Source organism: Babylonia areolata, chromosome 21 (genome assembly GCF_041734735.1).
Source record: "Babylonia areolata isolate BAREFJ2019XMU chromosome 21, ASM4173473v1, whole genome shotgun sequence".
Lineage (NCBI taxonomy): Eukaryota > Metazoa > Mollusca > Gastropoda > Neogastropoda > Buccinidae > Babylonia > Babylonia areolata.
Window position 1 is genome coordinate 5,658,069 of NC_134896.1, and position 16,862 is coordinate 5,674,930.

The 16,862-nt window shown below is 45.9% G+C and overlaps 1 protein-coding gene across 1 annotated transcript; it reads left to right on the plus strand.

Annotated features, from left to right (window-relative positions):
- The first annotated feature begins 866 nt into the window (after positions 1–866).
- On the plus strand, positions 867–2,674 carry LOC143296199 (melatonin receptor type 1B-B-like). Its single transcript, XM_076608013.1, has one exon. The coding sequence runs from the start codon at positions 972–974 to the stop codon at positions 2,115–2,117; it is 1,146 nt and encodes a 381-aa protein (XP_076464128.1). The 5' UTR covers positions 867–971; the 3' UTR covers positions 2,118–2,674.
- Positions 2,675–16,862: the final 14,188 nt, after the last annotated feature.

The window sequence follows — 16,862 nt, forward strand, 5'->3', positions numbered from 1 at the left end:
TCAGACTTGATTTGGAATGAGTTTGTGGAGTATTTGAACAGAGAAGGAAAAACAATACCAAACTTTCTAGAAACTAGGTTTTTAACAAAATAGATAAATAAATAGGTATCAGCCACATATATTGCGATTAGTTAGTCAAACATGCTGTCATGTCTCAGAGTGATGAGGTATAAAACGGGAGTAATGCACAGAACTGTGTGTGGGATTTAGTGCCAGACAAATCAGCTGGAATGCAAGGAAGTGATAAAGAACACTTTTGCTTTGCGTCCACTGTGGATACAGTTAAAATTTACGGTTTAGACTTTGGGGAAAATCTTCAGTGTGATAAAAGAGACATCCCCTCAGATTGGTAAACCTTCAGTTTGATTCAGCCAGACTTGTCAAGACTACCATGGACTTGTCATCAGACATCCCTTCAGATTGGTAAACCTTCAGTTTGATTCAGCCAGACTTGTCAATACTACCATGGAATTATCATCAGACATCCCCTCAGATTGGTAAACCTTCAGTTTGATTCAGCCAGACTTGTCAAGACTACCATGGAATTATCATCACAAGAACGCACATGCATGGGCTTCTGTCGTGTGAAAGAAAAACCTTACACATCCCAGTGAAAGCGTTGTGTCGCGGAGAGATTGGCAAGTCTTCATTGGTTCAATACGCACACTTCCCTTTCAAGACTACGATGGGATTATTGCACAGACACACACACCACACATACACACACACAAACACACAGTTTGGGGTTTCTGTAAAGTAAACTGAAGGTGTTGTGTCGCGGAGAGATTGGCAAGTCTTCAGTGTGATTTAAAACGCTTTGTCCTCACAAGACTACGATGGAATTATCGTATTCGCATACACACTTTTGGGCTTGTGTAAAGTAAGCTAAAGGTGCTGTCGTGTCTCAGAGTCACCATCACCATCAGGAGGGCGGTGGTCGTGCAGCAGGAGGGAGGAGCGAGGCGGCAGCCATGGACTCCCTGGCCACGCAGAAGGTGGCCACAGCCGACGTGGTGACGGAGGTGGGCAACGTGTCGCTCAACGTGACGATGGAGGGTGGCAGCATGGGCGGGGACAGCGCCCTCAACTCCAGCAGCTACAACACCACCTACAACTCTGGGCCCACGCCGGTGGCGCTGCACGTGGGGGCCGTGGTGATGCTGCTGGCGCTGCTGTGGGGCGTGTTCGCCAACACCCTGACGGCCGTGGTGCTGCTGACCCAGCGGGACCTCAAGAACATCACCAACATGTTCGTGGTCAGCCTGTGCATCAACGACATCATCAACCTGAGCGTCAACAACCTGCTGGTGCTGGTGTCCTACTTCATGATGAGCTGGTCTATGGGCGAGGCTGTGTGCGAGATGGTGATGCACTTCACCGTCCTGCTCATGGGCTCCTCGCTCTGGCACACCGGCCTCATCTCCATCCACCGCCTCATCGTGGTCGTCTTCAACAGCTTCTACAAGAAGATCTCCAAGAGGGCCTACATGCTGTTCGTGCTCATCTTCTGCCGGGTGGTGCCCATGCTGTTCCTCATCACCCCCCACCTGGGCGAGATGTCTGAGTACCAGCCCAAGCTGCTGCGCTGCCTGGCGCGGAAGGAGCATGGGCTGTACACGATGCTGGTCAGCGTGGTGCTCATGATGCTGCCTTCCCTCATCCTCATCGTCTGCTACGTGGCCATCTTCGTCAAGGTCCACCAGTCCTCCTCCGCCTTCAGGGCCACCCGCAAGCGGGAGTGGCTCCGGAGGGAGATCCAGATCACCAAGATGTTCGGCATGGTCTTCCTCCTCATCATCCTGGGCTACCTGCCTTACGGGGTGGTCCGCTTCATCGACCGCAAGCTGGAGTTCTCGGCGGACTTCTATGTGGTGATCACCGTGCTGTACGCCGTGGCCAACAGCTGCAACCCCATCATCTATGGCGCCATGGACCGCAAGATCCGCAGGGCCTGCTTCGCTGCCCTGGGCCTGGAGCACCACTGCATGAAGGAGGAGAAGAACCTCAAGTCCTCAGCCAGCGTCCACTCCCACGTAGAGGCGGAGCCCGCCACGGAGGCCATGCCGCTGAACGGGTCCACCACCAGCCGGGCCTCGGGGCCCAAGACTAGTCTATGACTATATGGTAACTGGGACGACCTCTTTAACTATCTGAGTGCCACGGAGATCTGAAATGGGGCTGTGCCGGGTATCGGAGCATGAACATGTGCTGGGCTTTGTGGCACAGCCACTGGAGGGTTTCTCGACAAGAACCTTCTTTCGCGAGGATCTGAGGCACTGCAATCATGTGCCAGGCTTTGTGGAGGATCTGGTCATGATTTGTTTGGTTTTTGTTGTTGCTGTTTGTGTGTGTGTGTGTTTTTAGTTGTGATTGGATATGTGCACTATACGAGAGTGGTTTGTTTTCAAACTGCGGATCAGCAAATTTTGCGTGAAGGAGGTTCACTGGGATCCATCGAATTTATTCTAAAACTCCCATTCATGGTTCGGTACATTGACGCGTGCATTTTTAGTTTTTGTTTCGACACGGAAGAGTCGCTTCTTTCTGTCACTGCATCCCAGAATGTCTCTTGACCGAAAGCCTGTTTTTGGAGGTGAGGCTAACTGGCGGTAATGGACATCTCCATGTCTCCAGACGGTTTCAAAAGGACTGCTGCTTGGTATTCGTGGCTGAATGGAATCATTCAGTTCTTTAACAACCCACCACCCCACCCCACCCCACCCCACCCCACTCTTCCTTCACCCCCCGCCCCCGCCCCCCCCCCCCCCCCCCCCCCCGACTCGCAGTGCAGGAAAAGAAACGAAATCGTTTCCGTTGTCCAGAGGAAAGTAATGACATCGCATTATGAACATGCAGCGATTAAGAAAGTGGTACACGTTTTCCTCCTCCTCCTCCTCATTCTGCTTCTTCTTCCTTCACCTCTGTGGAGAGTCACTGGGGCGCCGCACAGAAGAACTGTTCACCAGGTTCCACCAGGCCTGTCGGTTGTGTGCCAGCGCCTTGGTCTTCACCCAGGTGGTACAGTTATACATACCTCCGGACATGTATTGCAGCATCGGGCTGCCGTGCTGGTGCTCCAAACACAGCAGCTGTGCTCAGAACAGTAGCTCCACAGCAGGGGACGGTCAGACTTTGGTGAGAACCAGACGGTCTTCAGCTTGAGACGTGGTAAAGGTCAGGATCATCAGGATCATCCCCTGTGGTGGCCTGAACAGTTCACACCACACGCTGTGCTGGGGATTTCAGGAGGGAACTGAAGGGCAATCAGTCAGACCAAGACTGACGGACACCTCATAGTGCCAACCGGTGTATTGTGTAAAAAGTGCGAACGGTGTCGCTGTTATCATTGTTGGGTCAGACTGCCGTCCGTGTGTGCCCGGAGCGACAAAAGACAGGTGTTCTGCTGCTTTGGATTACTCTCCGTGTGTCTGGACCGGAAAACACAGGCAACATCGGATTGTATGTTATTAGATGATTTTTCGTGTGCCTGGACCATTCGACAGGTGTCATGTCACCAGATAGCATATGATCAGACCATCATTTCTGTGCCTGGACCATACGACAGGTGTCATGTCACCAGATAGTATATGGTCAGACCATCATTTCTGTGCCTGGACTTGAAGACGGGTGTTAGTGCATGGTAAGTGGTCAGATCATCAGTCTTGTGCCTGGTCTTGAGGACATGTGTTTCCGGGAAGTACATGCTGGGATCATCAGTTGTTTGCCTGGACAATATTAAAGACAGGTATTACCGCATAGTACATGGTCAGACTATGTTTAGTGTGTCTGGACTGAAAGATACACAGCACCACCCTGCCTTAGGTGAAACGAGTGGAATCAGCAATGCTTGAGCACGATGCTGAGGGGGGGAGTCTGATACCATCAACAATCCCAGCGTGTGCTTAGAGCAGGTACTAACAAAGAGGGGTGCCTGGGGTGGCGGGTGGGGGTTGCAGAGATAACGGCGACAGAGATGACATGCTTCCGGAAGATCCTTGGCATCACATACAGGGACCACATCACAAACGACGAAGCCCGTAGGAGGGTCACAAGCTGTTGGACCACATGATGATCTGCTGACAGAGAAGGGGAGATGGGAGGACAACATAATATCACAGTGGACCAGTCTCTTACCCTGAGTGAGGCAGTCAGAGGGACAGACAACCGCGAGGGATGGAGGAGGCTGGTTGCCCATTGTGTGGTGCCCCCAAGGTCTACGAGACTACGGGAAGGATAACGGCGACATTCCTAAGTGCTGTGCAGTGACGTGCTCGTTCAAACAGACCGTGAACCCGAGCCAGAGACTCAGTCTGTACAAGGTGTCATGTCATCTGTGTCATGTGATACATAGTGCATGAAATACATAGTGTTCAACTGAAGTCGGCTTGCGGGGCATCGACGGGTTGAAACTGCAGTCAACTGCCATCGTTCCTGTGAACCACACCTCACAATTTGTTGGCGCATTTTGTTGTTTGTTTGTTTTTTATGCGGTTGATTTCATTAAACTGGAAAGATTCACACAACACGATTCGCTGGTGTAGCTGTGAAATATCAACAACCTGCCTATGGGTGTTGAGCTGGATAATAATGAATTCGACTGGACAAATTCATCTGGCGAGGGGTGGGGTGTGGGGTGGAGGATAAAAAGACGGTTTTTGAGGTTGTTTCTGTGAATTGTATTACTTTTCCGTCATGGGATTCTGTGGAGCTACCCCGGGTAAAAGTGAAAAATGAATCACTGTAAACTGCACGTGCAGGGTTCTGTGTTGTCATGGTAAAGGAACTCGTAAGGGAATACGTTAACGGACAAGTTTAAAGAAGGGAGGAAAAAAACAAGATCCGATCTGAGGAAAACACGACCATTGACACTGTGCGCTTTGCAGACATTGCCAGAAGGGAGGTGGGATCAGACATGAAATGGTTGACAGTCTCTTCACAAAATGAGTGTTGCCTTTGTCTGAAATGTTTCCTTTATTTGAACGGTGGTGAGTTTACCAGCAGATTTTCTCAGTAAAAAAGAAAAAAATCATAATTGGCTAAGACTTCCACTGAAACCACGTGTTTTTGATAGCATGTAAAATCGTTTTCTTCATTACGCTGTCAGCTGGTTCGCATCAGCACGACTGCCTCATTAATTAAGAGATTATTCTCTGTGTGTGTGTTTGTGTATCATTTCCGTGGTTGGAACACGGGTAGTTTTACAGGCAGAAATTAAGAAGAAAAAAATTACAACCGAGAAAAATCATATTTTGTGAGATGATTAGTTGTTTGATTACGAGTAAAAGTAAATGCTGTTATCTATCTCTCACGGGGTTGGTAGGCGGTGTGAATCATTGAAGCGGTTTTCCAAAGAAGCTAGGTTCTTTCTTTTTTTGTTTTTTTTAAACACCTGCATGATTTGAAAAGGATCAAATCTTACTGCAAGACAATACCAAAAAAAATCTATAACAAGAACGAAGCGTATCATAATATGAAATAAATTACTTTGTTAACAACTAATGATAGTTTCCTTCATATAAATTTTGATATAAGGTAAGAAGTGGTGACAAATTCTCTATACGAGATCCCCGCCCTCACCTAACCACACACACACACACACACACACACACACACACACACACACACACACACATCCATCCATCCATCCACCCACTTACACACCCCTCCTCTCAACACAAAACCATCCCACCCTCTTGCCATGTGGGATATACACTAAGTTCTGCCAACGCAGTATTCGGTTCAGTTCACTGCTGTTCACGAGATTCGCGTGAAACGAACTGAATCTGCCCATTGCCCTCGCTATTTCCCCTTGAATCCTTTCAAAGTTGGTGGGCGTGGATCGTTGGAGATCACTGGCAGAAAGAAGGAAGGAAGGAAGGAAGGAATGCATCTTCTTTTGTGACCCGCAGAATTCTATGGCGTGGATCGTTGGAGTTTTACTGACAGAAAGAAAGAAGGAAGGAAGGAAAGAAGGAATAAAAAAAGGACGGAAGGAAAGTGAGAAAGCAGCTATTTCGAGACGCGCACGCTGTACCAACAGAACTTACGGCACATGAACTTGTGAGTGCTGATAGAAAGATACAGATAATTTACGGCACATAGACTTGTGAGTGCTGATAGAAAGATACAGATAATTTACGGCACATGAACTTGTGAGTGCTGATAGAAAGATACAGATAATTTACGGCACATAGACTTGTGAGTGCTGATAGAAAGATACAGATAATTTACGGCACATAAACTTGTGAGTGCTGATAGAAAGATACAGATAATTTACGGCACATGAACTTGTGAGTGCTGATAGAAAGATACAGATAATTTACGGCACATAGACTTGTGAGTGCTGATAGAAAGATACAGATAATTTACGGCACATAGACTTGTGAGTGCTGATAGAAAAATACAGATAATTTACGGCACATAGACTTGTGAGTGCTGATAGAAAGATACAAATAATTTACGGCACAAAGACTTGTGAGTGCTGATAGAAAGATACAGATAATGTACGGCACATAGACTTGTGAGTGCTGATAGAAAGATACAGATAATTTACGGCACATGAACTTGTGAGTGCTGATAGAAAGATACAGATAATTTACGGCACATAGACTTGTGAGTGCTGATAGAAAGATACAGATAATTTACGGCACATGAACTTGTGAGTGCTGATAGAAAGATACAGATAATTTACGGCACATAGACTTGAGAGTGCTGATAGAAAGATACAGATAATGTACGGCACATAGACTTGAGAGTGCTGATAGAAAGATACAGATAATTTACGGCACATGAACTTGTGAGTGCTGATAGAAAGATACAGATAATTTACGGCACATAGACTTGAGAGTGCTGATAGAAAGATACAGATAATTTAAGGCACATAGACGTGTGAGTGCTGATAGAAAGATACAGATAATTTATGGCACATAGACTTGAGAGTGCTTATAGAAAGATACAGATAATTTACGGCACATAGACTTGTGAGTGCTTATAGAAAGATACAGATAATGTACGGCACATAGACTTGAGAGTGCTGATAGAAAGATACAGATAATTTACGGCACATAGACTTGTGAGTGCTGATAGAAAGATACAGATAATGTACGGCACATAGACTTGTGAGTGCTGATAGAAAGATACAGATAATGTACGGCACATAGACTTGAGAGTGCTGATAGAAAGATACAGATAATTTACGGCACATAGACTTGTGAGTGCTGATAGAAAGATACAGATAATTTACGGCACATAGACTTGTGAGTGCTGATAGAAAGATACAGATAATGTACGGCACATAGACTTGTGAGTGCTGACAGAAAGATACAGATAATGTACGGCACATAGACTTGAGAGTGCTGATAGAAAGATCCCACTTTCCCCTTCCCTGGTCAGTGATAGAGAGAAATGGTATGGAAAAACACCTTGTGCTTCGGTGGTCTGCTAAGCGTTTTTATTGGAAGGGAAGAACACTTGCAGTATAATGACGTGTACGGATTACGTGTGTGTGTGTGTGTGTGTGTGTGTGTGTGTGTGTGTTGGGATGGTGGGTGGTGGTGTTCAAACTAACTAACTAACAACAAACTTCTCTGTTCGTTGGCCTGTGATGTTTGCTGGACGAAAACCTCCCTGTTTGATGGTCTGCGAAGTTTTAATGGCATGGGAATTTCTTTCCGTTGACCAAGAATGTTTGCAGGAAGACAACAGCTTCCTCTTTAATGATGTACATGGATTAATGATGTTGGGTGCTCCTTTTGCTTGCCGCTTTCGGTTTTGATGAAGTCTACACCCTGTCAGCTGTTAGGCTTACTGATCAATAGTCAGTACACCAGACGCCGCCTCTGCTGTTCTGGTGGCCATACATAGTCGGACACGATGGGCTATCAAACATACAATTATGTTCACTGGAAGATATCTTCCAATTATAACTTCGGCTTTACAAGTCCCGATATACCTCTTCGTACAGTAAGTCTTGGTTTCTTTGAAGAAACACTGAAGACCTTGTCGTACGTCGTGGGTGTACAGTAAGTCTTGGTTTCTTTGAAGAAACACTGAAGACCTTGCCGTACGTCGTGGGTGTACAGTAAGTCTTGGTTTCTTTGAAGAAACACTGAAGACCTTGTCGTACATCGTGGGTGTACAGTAAGTCTTGGTTTCTTTGAAGAAACACTGAAGACCTTGTCGTACGTCGTGGGTGTACCGTCGCCCGGGTAACCCACATCAGCTGTCCGTGAAACAAATTTGACGTTTTCTTCAGCAAATTTTCGTGTCCGGTTTCCAGTTGCATGCATGTATTTACTCAAGTCTTTGACCAAGTGCAGGGATATGAGAGCTTTGCGTAAATGGGCTTTTCCATTTCATTATATATATATATATATATATATATATATATATATATATATATATATATAAATGCTGAACTTTTAGTCGGGTGTGACTGCCGCAGAAACCCCCCAGCCAGAGGTCATTCTGAGATATGTTCAAATCCTGAAAAAAAGTGGGGGGTGGGGGGGCGGGGGGGTGAAACTTAGGTATGATATCGCCCGGACACCAAGGTGTTGTGATGCTAATGACGATGTATTTGACGACAAAATCGAAGAAAGAAAAAAGCCACACTCGTTACGTCCATCCCCACGACAGATAACAATGAGGGTTTCGGTGTGATCTGTTCTGTTCATGTTGATGGAAGCTCTCTTGTGCCAAACATTATGAATATTACTTAGAACTGATTGAGAGTCATTTCTGAGTTGTTTCAATGAAATCTAGCACGCTTTGAATTAAAAACAACAAACAAAGCAAGCGCGCTTTTTAACAACGAATAAACAAACAAATAATGATTCACTCCCGCCCTTTGGAGCTTACGGATGTTGTCATGGTCCGGCAACACACACACACACACACACACAGAGATACACACACACGCGCGTCCATACCGTATGCTGTCAGAAAGGACAGTAAAAAAAATGCCCACACAAGTGTGATTCTTTCTAGCCCTTCCCCTCCCTTCCCCCCTCCCCTCCCCCCTCCCCTCCTCCCTTATCGCATGGTGCCATGACAGACATGAGCACGGTGTGTTTACTGTATGGAGTTCAACTGATGCCGGCTGCACTGCTACTACCATACCAGTTCCCTTTTGTTTCCCTTGACCAAGATGTCGGCATTCCTGGCGATTTTTTTCTTCTTCTTCTTCATAGGCGGGTTTCCTTTGTTTCCAACTGATGCGAATAAGAAAAATGGTATCAATTAGATTTAGGTCAATGGATTTCAGACATAAAGTAATATTTAGTTCTCAAAAAAAAAAAAAAAAAAAAAAATCCAACTACATAAAAATAGCCGGTACCAATCGGTTCTGATGGTTTGTTTGTTTTTTCAAGAAAAAATCATTCAAAATGTATTTAAATCAGTTATTTTACATAGTACAATAAATATCCACTTTTGAAATGAGTTAAACTTAAGAGTAAAACCGCAGACTTGAACAAGGATATGATTGATGCACAACAGACAAAACTGAATTAAGCTAATAACCTGATCTCGGTGACGCCAATTCCGAACGGTGGGCCAGAAGCACGTTCATACCAACGCCTGCCCCCCTCCCCTCCCTCTCTCTCTCTCTCCAGCAGGCACGAGTGACGTCACACAAACAACGTGTGGCGTGCAAGGCGTTCTTTGTAAGTATGGGTGGCTCCACACCCATGACGTACGGCGCACAAAATTTACTCTTTGAGAGTATGGGTGTGCACACACCCACGACGTACTGGGACATTTATTGTATATCTATTTCTTTGTTTATGGATAAAAACAAAATAATTTTCAGTTGGTATGTCGTAGGATACATTATAAACAGAGTCACGTAATTCAATGGAAGTGGCTTCAAGATTACTTGAGTAATCAGAGCAAAAAACGTGTGTGGGTCTCAGCCCACCCGTGACGCACGGGACCCATGACAGGACGAAAACGTGTGTAAAGATTTGTGGTGGGAATGATTTTTACTATCCGACGGTCCGTAAAGTTTACAGAAAGTATTCTTCTTGATAATGATTTGTCAACCTTTCTGATAGAGAAGTGAAAAAATCTGTTTCGTGTTAATACAAATTGACGTATGACAGCATTTTGTTCTCTGAACTGTAAAAATGAACGACGGAAAAGGCTATCGGTGACGAGTTGAGTAAGAAAAGATTCTTCAGTTTCAACTGGCTAGAGGGGTTTATATATATATATATATATAAACGGGAAGAAAAGAAACAAAACAAAACCAAAAATAAAACAACAAAAAAACCCAAAAAAACCCTAACATTCTACTCTCTATCTCATGAAAACAAAAGGAACGTTACACTGCTGTATCAGAGCAAGATCTCACATGTTCATTCTGCCAAAATGCTATAGAAACGGAACTGCATTTTCTTTTCCACTGCACAGAACTGAATGACTTACGACAGAAGTATATTCCCAAAAAATACACGCTTTATCCGTCGATGACTAGGTTTCAGCATTTGATGCAAGACAAGCATTGCCTTCATGACCTTGGAAGATACATTTATTATGCAAACCGACGTCGTTAATGCTCATAGTCTACTATAACAAAGGTTGACTCTGTCATTGTCCGCACGATCTGTTGTAACGGGTCATATGGCCGATACAATAAAATTCTTGCGTTCTTGCGTTCTTGAAAACAAAAGGAAATTGCTTTTTAGTGCCTCATTGATTTTGATTAGGGATTATTGCGTGCGTTGTTCATTTGAGTGTCTCATCTTTCCACATGTAAACCATTTTTCACGCGCAGTCAACTGCAAACTAAATGACATTTATATTTGCGATGGACCTTTCAGCACACCTTTGAAACCTGAGGCTAAATGACAAACGTGATGTGACCTATTACTTTCTTCGGTTATTACCGTTCTAAAAGAGTGCGCTAAGTGCATGTTGCACACGGGACTTCGGTTTATCGTCTCATCCGAATGACTAGCGTCCAGACCACCACTCAAGGTATAGTGGAGGGGGAGAAAATATCGGTGGCTTAGCGGTGATTCCGGCGACGGAACCAGCGCGCTCAGATTCTCTCGCTTCCTAGACGGACGCGTTACCTCTAGGCCATCACTCTGTGTGTGTGTGTGTGTGTGTGTGTGTGTGTGTGTGTTGTTTTTGTTTTTAAACAAGTCTGGGTAACGAGTGGTGGAGGTTTCTTTCGGCCTGGCGGAAGCGTGTGAATGTGACCGTGACATTTTTCTTTTTTTTTCTTTTTTGTGAGCATGTGCAAGGGAAGGTTTGTTTCCGTCCTACTTGTAGCGTAGACAGCGAACCGTGCATTGGAGGGTTGGAAGGAAGAACGCAGCGGTGGTTTGAATTCTTTCTCACTCTCTCTCTCTCTCTCTCTTTCTCTCTCTCTGTGTCTCTGTCTCTGTTTCTGTCTCTCTCTGTCTGTCTGTCGGTCGGTCTCTCTGTGTGTCTCTGTCTGTCTGTGTGTCTCTGTCTGTCTCTCTCTCTCTGTCTCTCTCTCTGTCTGTCTGTCTGTCTATGTCTCTTCCTCCCCTGGTCCTCTCTCTTGCTTTCTCTTTCTCTCTCTTTTGTTTTGAGTTCTGAGTTCACACTGTCTCTGTGTTTGTGTGTGTGTCTCTCTCTGTCTGTCTCTCCCTCTCTATCAATACCTCTCTCCCTCTCTTCTCTCTCTTCATCACCTCTCTCTTTCTCTCCTCTCTCTCTCTCTCTCTTCTTTCTCTGTGTATTTCTCTCTCTGTCTGTCTCTCAATGTTTTTAGGGTGGTGGGGGGGATTCCGAATGATGATTTTCGAGGGAGGGAGAGAGAGAGAGAGAGAGCTTTTGAGTGCGCGCGCGTTTGAGTGTAATTATTGTTGACAGTAAGAGGAACAAGCATCAAAAACTCACGCACACGCCGGCACGCACGCACGCACACACACACACACACACACACACACACACACACACACACACACACACACACACACACACACACACACAGAGCACAAAATCAAAACCAACATAAAAAAAAAGCATCAGTAAGTAACATGAACGAAGTCAGTTTTGTCTACAGGCGCCGTAAAAAGAAACCCGTCATTTATTTTGTTTCCCCTTACGTCCATTAACTCTGACAGAGATGTCCAGACAAACCACCCATTAGTGCTGTTTGACACTCCTTGGTCCCCATACTTCCACTGACGGAATCCGGACATTTAGACATTTTTTGTGTGGCGACCATGCCAGCGTGAGTCTGTCTTTCAGACTGTGGGGGGGGGGGGGGTGGGGGGGGGTCTTCCACCACTCACTCCCTCCCTCCCTTGTATTTTCAATCAGACGCGCATTGTCGCGTAACAGTTTTGTTGGTGTGTTCAACATATCTGCACGCCTCGATGTGTTGTTGTTCTGTTTTCTCGGGAGCCTCTTGTCCATGTTTGGCAAAGAGCTTCCGTTTTCTTACCGGCCTTTGTATAGACCTTCGTTAGCTTGTGTCTCAGTGGTTCTTGACACAGGAAACCTTTTTTTTTTTCCTGACGTTTGTGTGTGCCCATGTGTATGTGTGTCTCTTGTGGGGTTTAGCATTTGAGGGTTGGTGAGGGCTTTGAGGAGCCCTGGCCTAGTGGTAACGCGATTGATTAAGGAGACGACTGTCCAATGGTTCGTGGTTCGTGTCCTTTATACTGACCGGGACTTGCAGTCCTCCAACTCTTTCCTCTAGACCTTAGAGTGGTGGTCTGGGTGCTAGTCATTCGGATGAGATTGATAATCCGAGGTCCCATGTGCAGCAGGCACTTTGGGGGTACGTAAAAGAAATCACGGCAACAAAAGGATCGCCCTTGGCAGATTTCTGTAGAAACATCCACTTCGATCATGAAACAAATCCACTTACAGACAGAAAACAAACAAATAAAACCAAGTACACGTACAGACAGAAAAGTAAAAAAACAACAACAAAAAAAAAACAAAAAAAAACCACCTTTGCAGCGACGCGCTTTTCCCAGGCGGAGCAGCCCAGTTTTCACAGAAAGAACTCTGTCGTGATGACAAAACATAATACACCACAATACAACACAGTACAACACAACACAATACAACACAGTACCGTACAACAGGAATACGATACAATGCAATACAACACGACACCGGCAGTACAATAGCTGCAGCCATCCAGCGGGTTCTCTACCTTGATCACACAGCATAGTCATGGTGCCAAGACCTCTAATACAAGGAACTGCGTGTTTCCACAGAGTTTGCAAGCGATGCTGGAAATCTTACGATGGAATTACTTTTTGCACGCAGCTAGTTACATCGCTACTGAACAAAGTACATAAAAAAAATTAATAGAAAAAAAAGGCACACATTTTGTTGCCACCATCCTCTCTCTCTGTCTCTGTCTCTGTCTCTGTCTCTCTCTCTCTCTCTCTCTCTCTCTCTCTCTCTGTCTCTCCCTCTCCTCCCATTGTCTATCACCACCCCCTCTATCTTTCTCTCATTCATCTCCTTCCCCTTTTGCCGGCCCCCACCCCCATCCCCACCCCTCAACCCCACCACCACACGCATTCATACACCCTGTCTCTCATATCATCCCTTCTCGCTCTGTCTTCGATTTCTGATGTCACCTTTTGCAGTATGTTAGTCCTTCCGCGCACTCGCACCCCCCCCCCCTCTCTCTCTCTCTCTCTATCTGTGTGTGTGTGTGTGTGTACTTGTGCGCATGTGTGTTTACCTGTCTGTCTGCCTGTACGTGCGTGTGTGCGTGTGTCGGTATTTACCTCCGCGAACTCTTTGTCCTTTTATGCTGTCCGGGTAAGCTCCGTGCTTCGTTTGTTGCTAACGGGAAGTAGATGATCGTTAATGCTAATAGAGTTCACATAAGAAAGGAGGGGAAGGGTGGGGGATTAAAGGGGGTGGGGGGGTAGGAGTTGGGAGGGGGAGGCTGGATGATCAGATTGTCGATGTCCTTTTGTCTGTATACGGTCTTTTTATGCCTGCCATCTTTTCTTCCTCATGGCCAGAGGTCTAGCAAGGGCCATTGTCAGTTAAAAGGGTGGGCGATTCTTTGCGGCTGGATTGAAAAAACTGGGCGCCGGGGTTTTATGTTTGCTTCGGTCGTCTTCACGAGGCTTTGTTGAGGTTCGTAATTACTGACAGACTTTAGTTTGGTTGTTGTTGTTGTTTGGCTTGGTTTCGTGGTGGTGCTGTTGTTGTTGTTGCTGCTTGCCACACAGCAGGAGAGTATTTACGAAAACCTATGGGGTTGACATGTTTGTTCTTGTAGAAACACAGCTTTGTTTGCTCATCTCGCTTTATGTAATGTTGATTCAATTAAAGGGGGTTGGTGGGGGGGGGTCGGGGGGAGATAGAGAGACACAGACACAAACAGACAGGCAAACACACCGACAGACGGAGAGAGATGTCACATTAATAGGGATGCATATTAGTCTGTTCACCATCTTCGCTTTCATCTCCATCCCGGCTTACCCTCCATCCCTCCCCCCCCCTCCTCAAACCAAACAAGAAAAATTGTAAACGCAGCAAAACGAAATAAGCCCCCCCCCCCCCCCCCCACCTCCTAAATCTGTCCTGGGATTATAGTAGTAAAATTGTTACGCTATATTTTTTTATGATTTGTTGTTATGTCCAGTGCTTTCCTGTTGGGATGTTTTGAAGAATGTTATATACACAAAGAAAAAAAAAGAGAGAGAAGGAGAGAGAGGTAGAGAGAAGGTGGTGAAAGAAGGAACGAGAGAGCCTACTTTAAAAAGATGATTGAATATGTGAGAGAGAGAGAGAGAGAGAGAGAGAGATTTTATCGTTTCTTTTAAGAAACGAACACAACAGTGCCTGATTATTTTTCACACACACACACACACACACACACACACACACACACACACACACACACACACACACACACACACACACACACACACACACACACACACACACACACACACACACACACACACAAAGAGTCACATGAACAAACATATAGATATGGTAGAAAGAAAGAGAGAGAGAGAGAGGCACACACACACACACACACACACACACACACACACACACACAGTGCAAACGAATCTGTTACACTGACTTGAAAGACCTCGATGCCCATCATGCCAGCCTTTCTTGTCTGAGCATGGCTAGTTCGATTCTGATTCCGACACGCACAAAAAAACTCCGAGGTCCGAGAAGATGCTATTGGCCTTTTATAATCGACCCAATCTTCGCCTTTACGGCATCTTCTTACGGAATCTCTTAAATGTCGCCAGCAGAGGTAGACGAGATAAAGAGAAAGGTTAAACAGGGGAACATAAAATGGACAGGGTTAAGCAAGTGTACCGCGTACCGAGAGACTGGGAAAGACAGACTGAGATACGGAGAGGAATTAGGGGAAAGACAGACTGAGATACGGAGAGGAATTGGTGGAAAGACAGACTGAGATACGGAGAGGAATTGGTGGAAAGACAGACTGAGATACGGAGAGGAATTGGTGGAAAGACAGACTGAGGTACGGAGAGGAATTGGTGGAAAGACAGACTGAGATACGGAGAGGAATTGGTGGAAAGACAGACTGAGGTACGGAGAGGAATTGGTGGAAAGACAGACTGAGATACGGAGAGGAATTGGTGGAAAGACAGACTGAGATACGGAGAGGAATTGGGAAAGACAGACTGAGATACGGAGAGGAATTAGGGGAAAGACAGACTGAGATACGGAGAGGAACTGGTGGAAAGACAGACTGAGATACGGAGAGGAACTGGTGGAAAGACAGACTGAGATACGGAGAGGAATTAGGGGAAAGACAGACTGAGATACGGAGAGGAATTGGTGGAAAGACAGACTGAGATACGGAGAGGAACTGGTGGAAAGACAGACTGAGATACGGAGAGGAACTGGTGGAAAGACAGACTGAGATACGGAGAGGAACTGGTGGAAAGACAGACTGAGATACGGAGAGGAATTAGGGGAAAGACAGACTGAGATACGAAGAGGAATTGGTGGAAAGACAGACTGAGATACGGAGAGGAATTGGTGGAAAGACAGACTGAGGTACGGAGAGGAATTGGTGGAAAGACAGACTGAGATACGGAGAGGAATTGGTGGAAAGACAGACTGAGATACGGAGAGGAATTGGTGGAAAGACAGACTGAGGTACGGAGAGGAATTGGTGGAAAGACAGACTGAGATACGGAGAGGAATTGGTGGAAAGACAGACTGAGATACGGAGAGGAATTGGGAAAGACAGACTGAGATACGGAGAGGAATTAGGGGAAAGACAGACTGAGATACGGAGAGGAACTGGTGGAAAGACAGACTGAGATACGGAGAGGAATTAGGGGAAAGACAGACTGAGATACGGAGAGGAATTGGTGGAAAGACAGACTGAGATACGGAGAGGAATTGGTGGAAAGACAGACTGAGATACGGAGAGGAATTGGTGGAAAGACAGACAGAGATACGGAGAGGAACTGGTGGAAAGACAGACTGAGACACGGAGAGGAATTGGGAAAGACAGACTGAGATCCGGAAAGGAATTGGTGGAAAGACAGACTGAGATACGGAGAGGATCTGGTGGAAAGACAGACTGAGATACGGAGAGGAATTAGGGGAAAGACAGACTGAGATACGGAGAGGAACTGGAGGAAAGACAGACTGAGATACGGAGAGGAACTGGTGGAAAGACAGACTGAGATACGGAAAGGAATTGGTGGAAAGACAGACTGAGATACGGAGAGGATCTGGTGGAAAGACAGACTGAGACACGGAGAGGAACTGGTGGAAAGACAGACTGAGATACGGAGAGGAATTGGTGGAAAAACAGACTGAGATACGGAGAGGAATTGGTGGAAAGACAGACTGAGATACGGAGAGGAATTGGGAAAGACAGACTG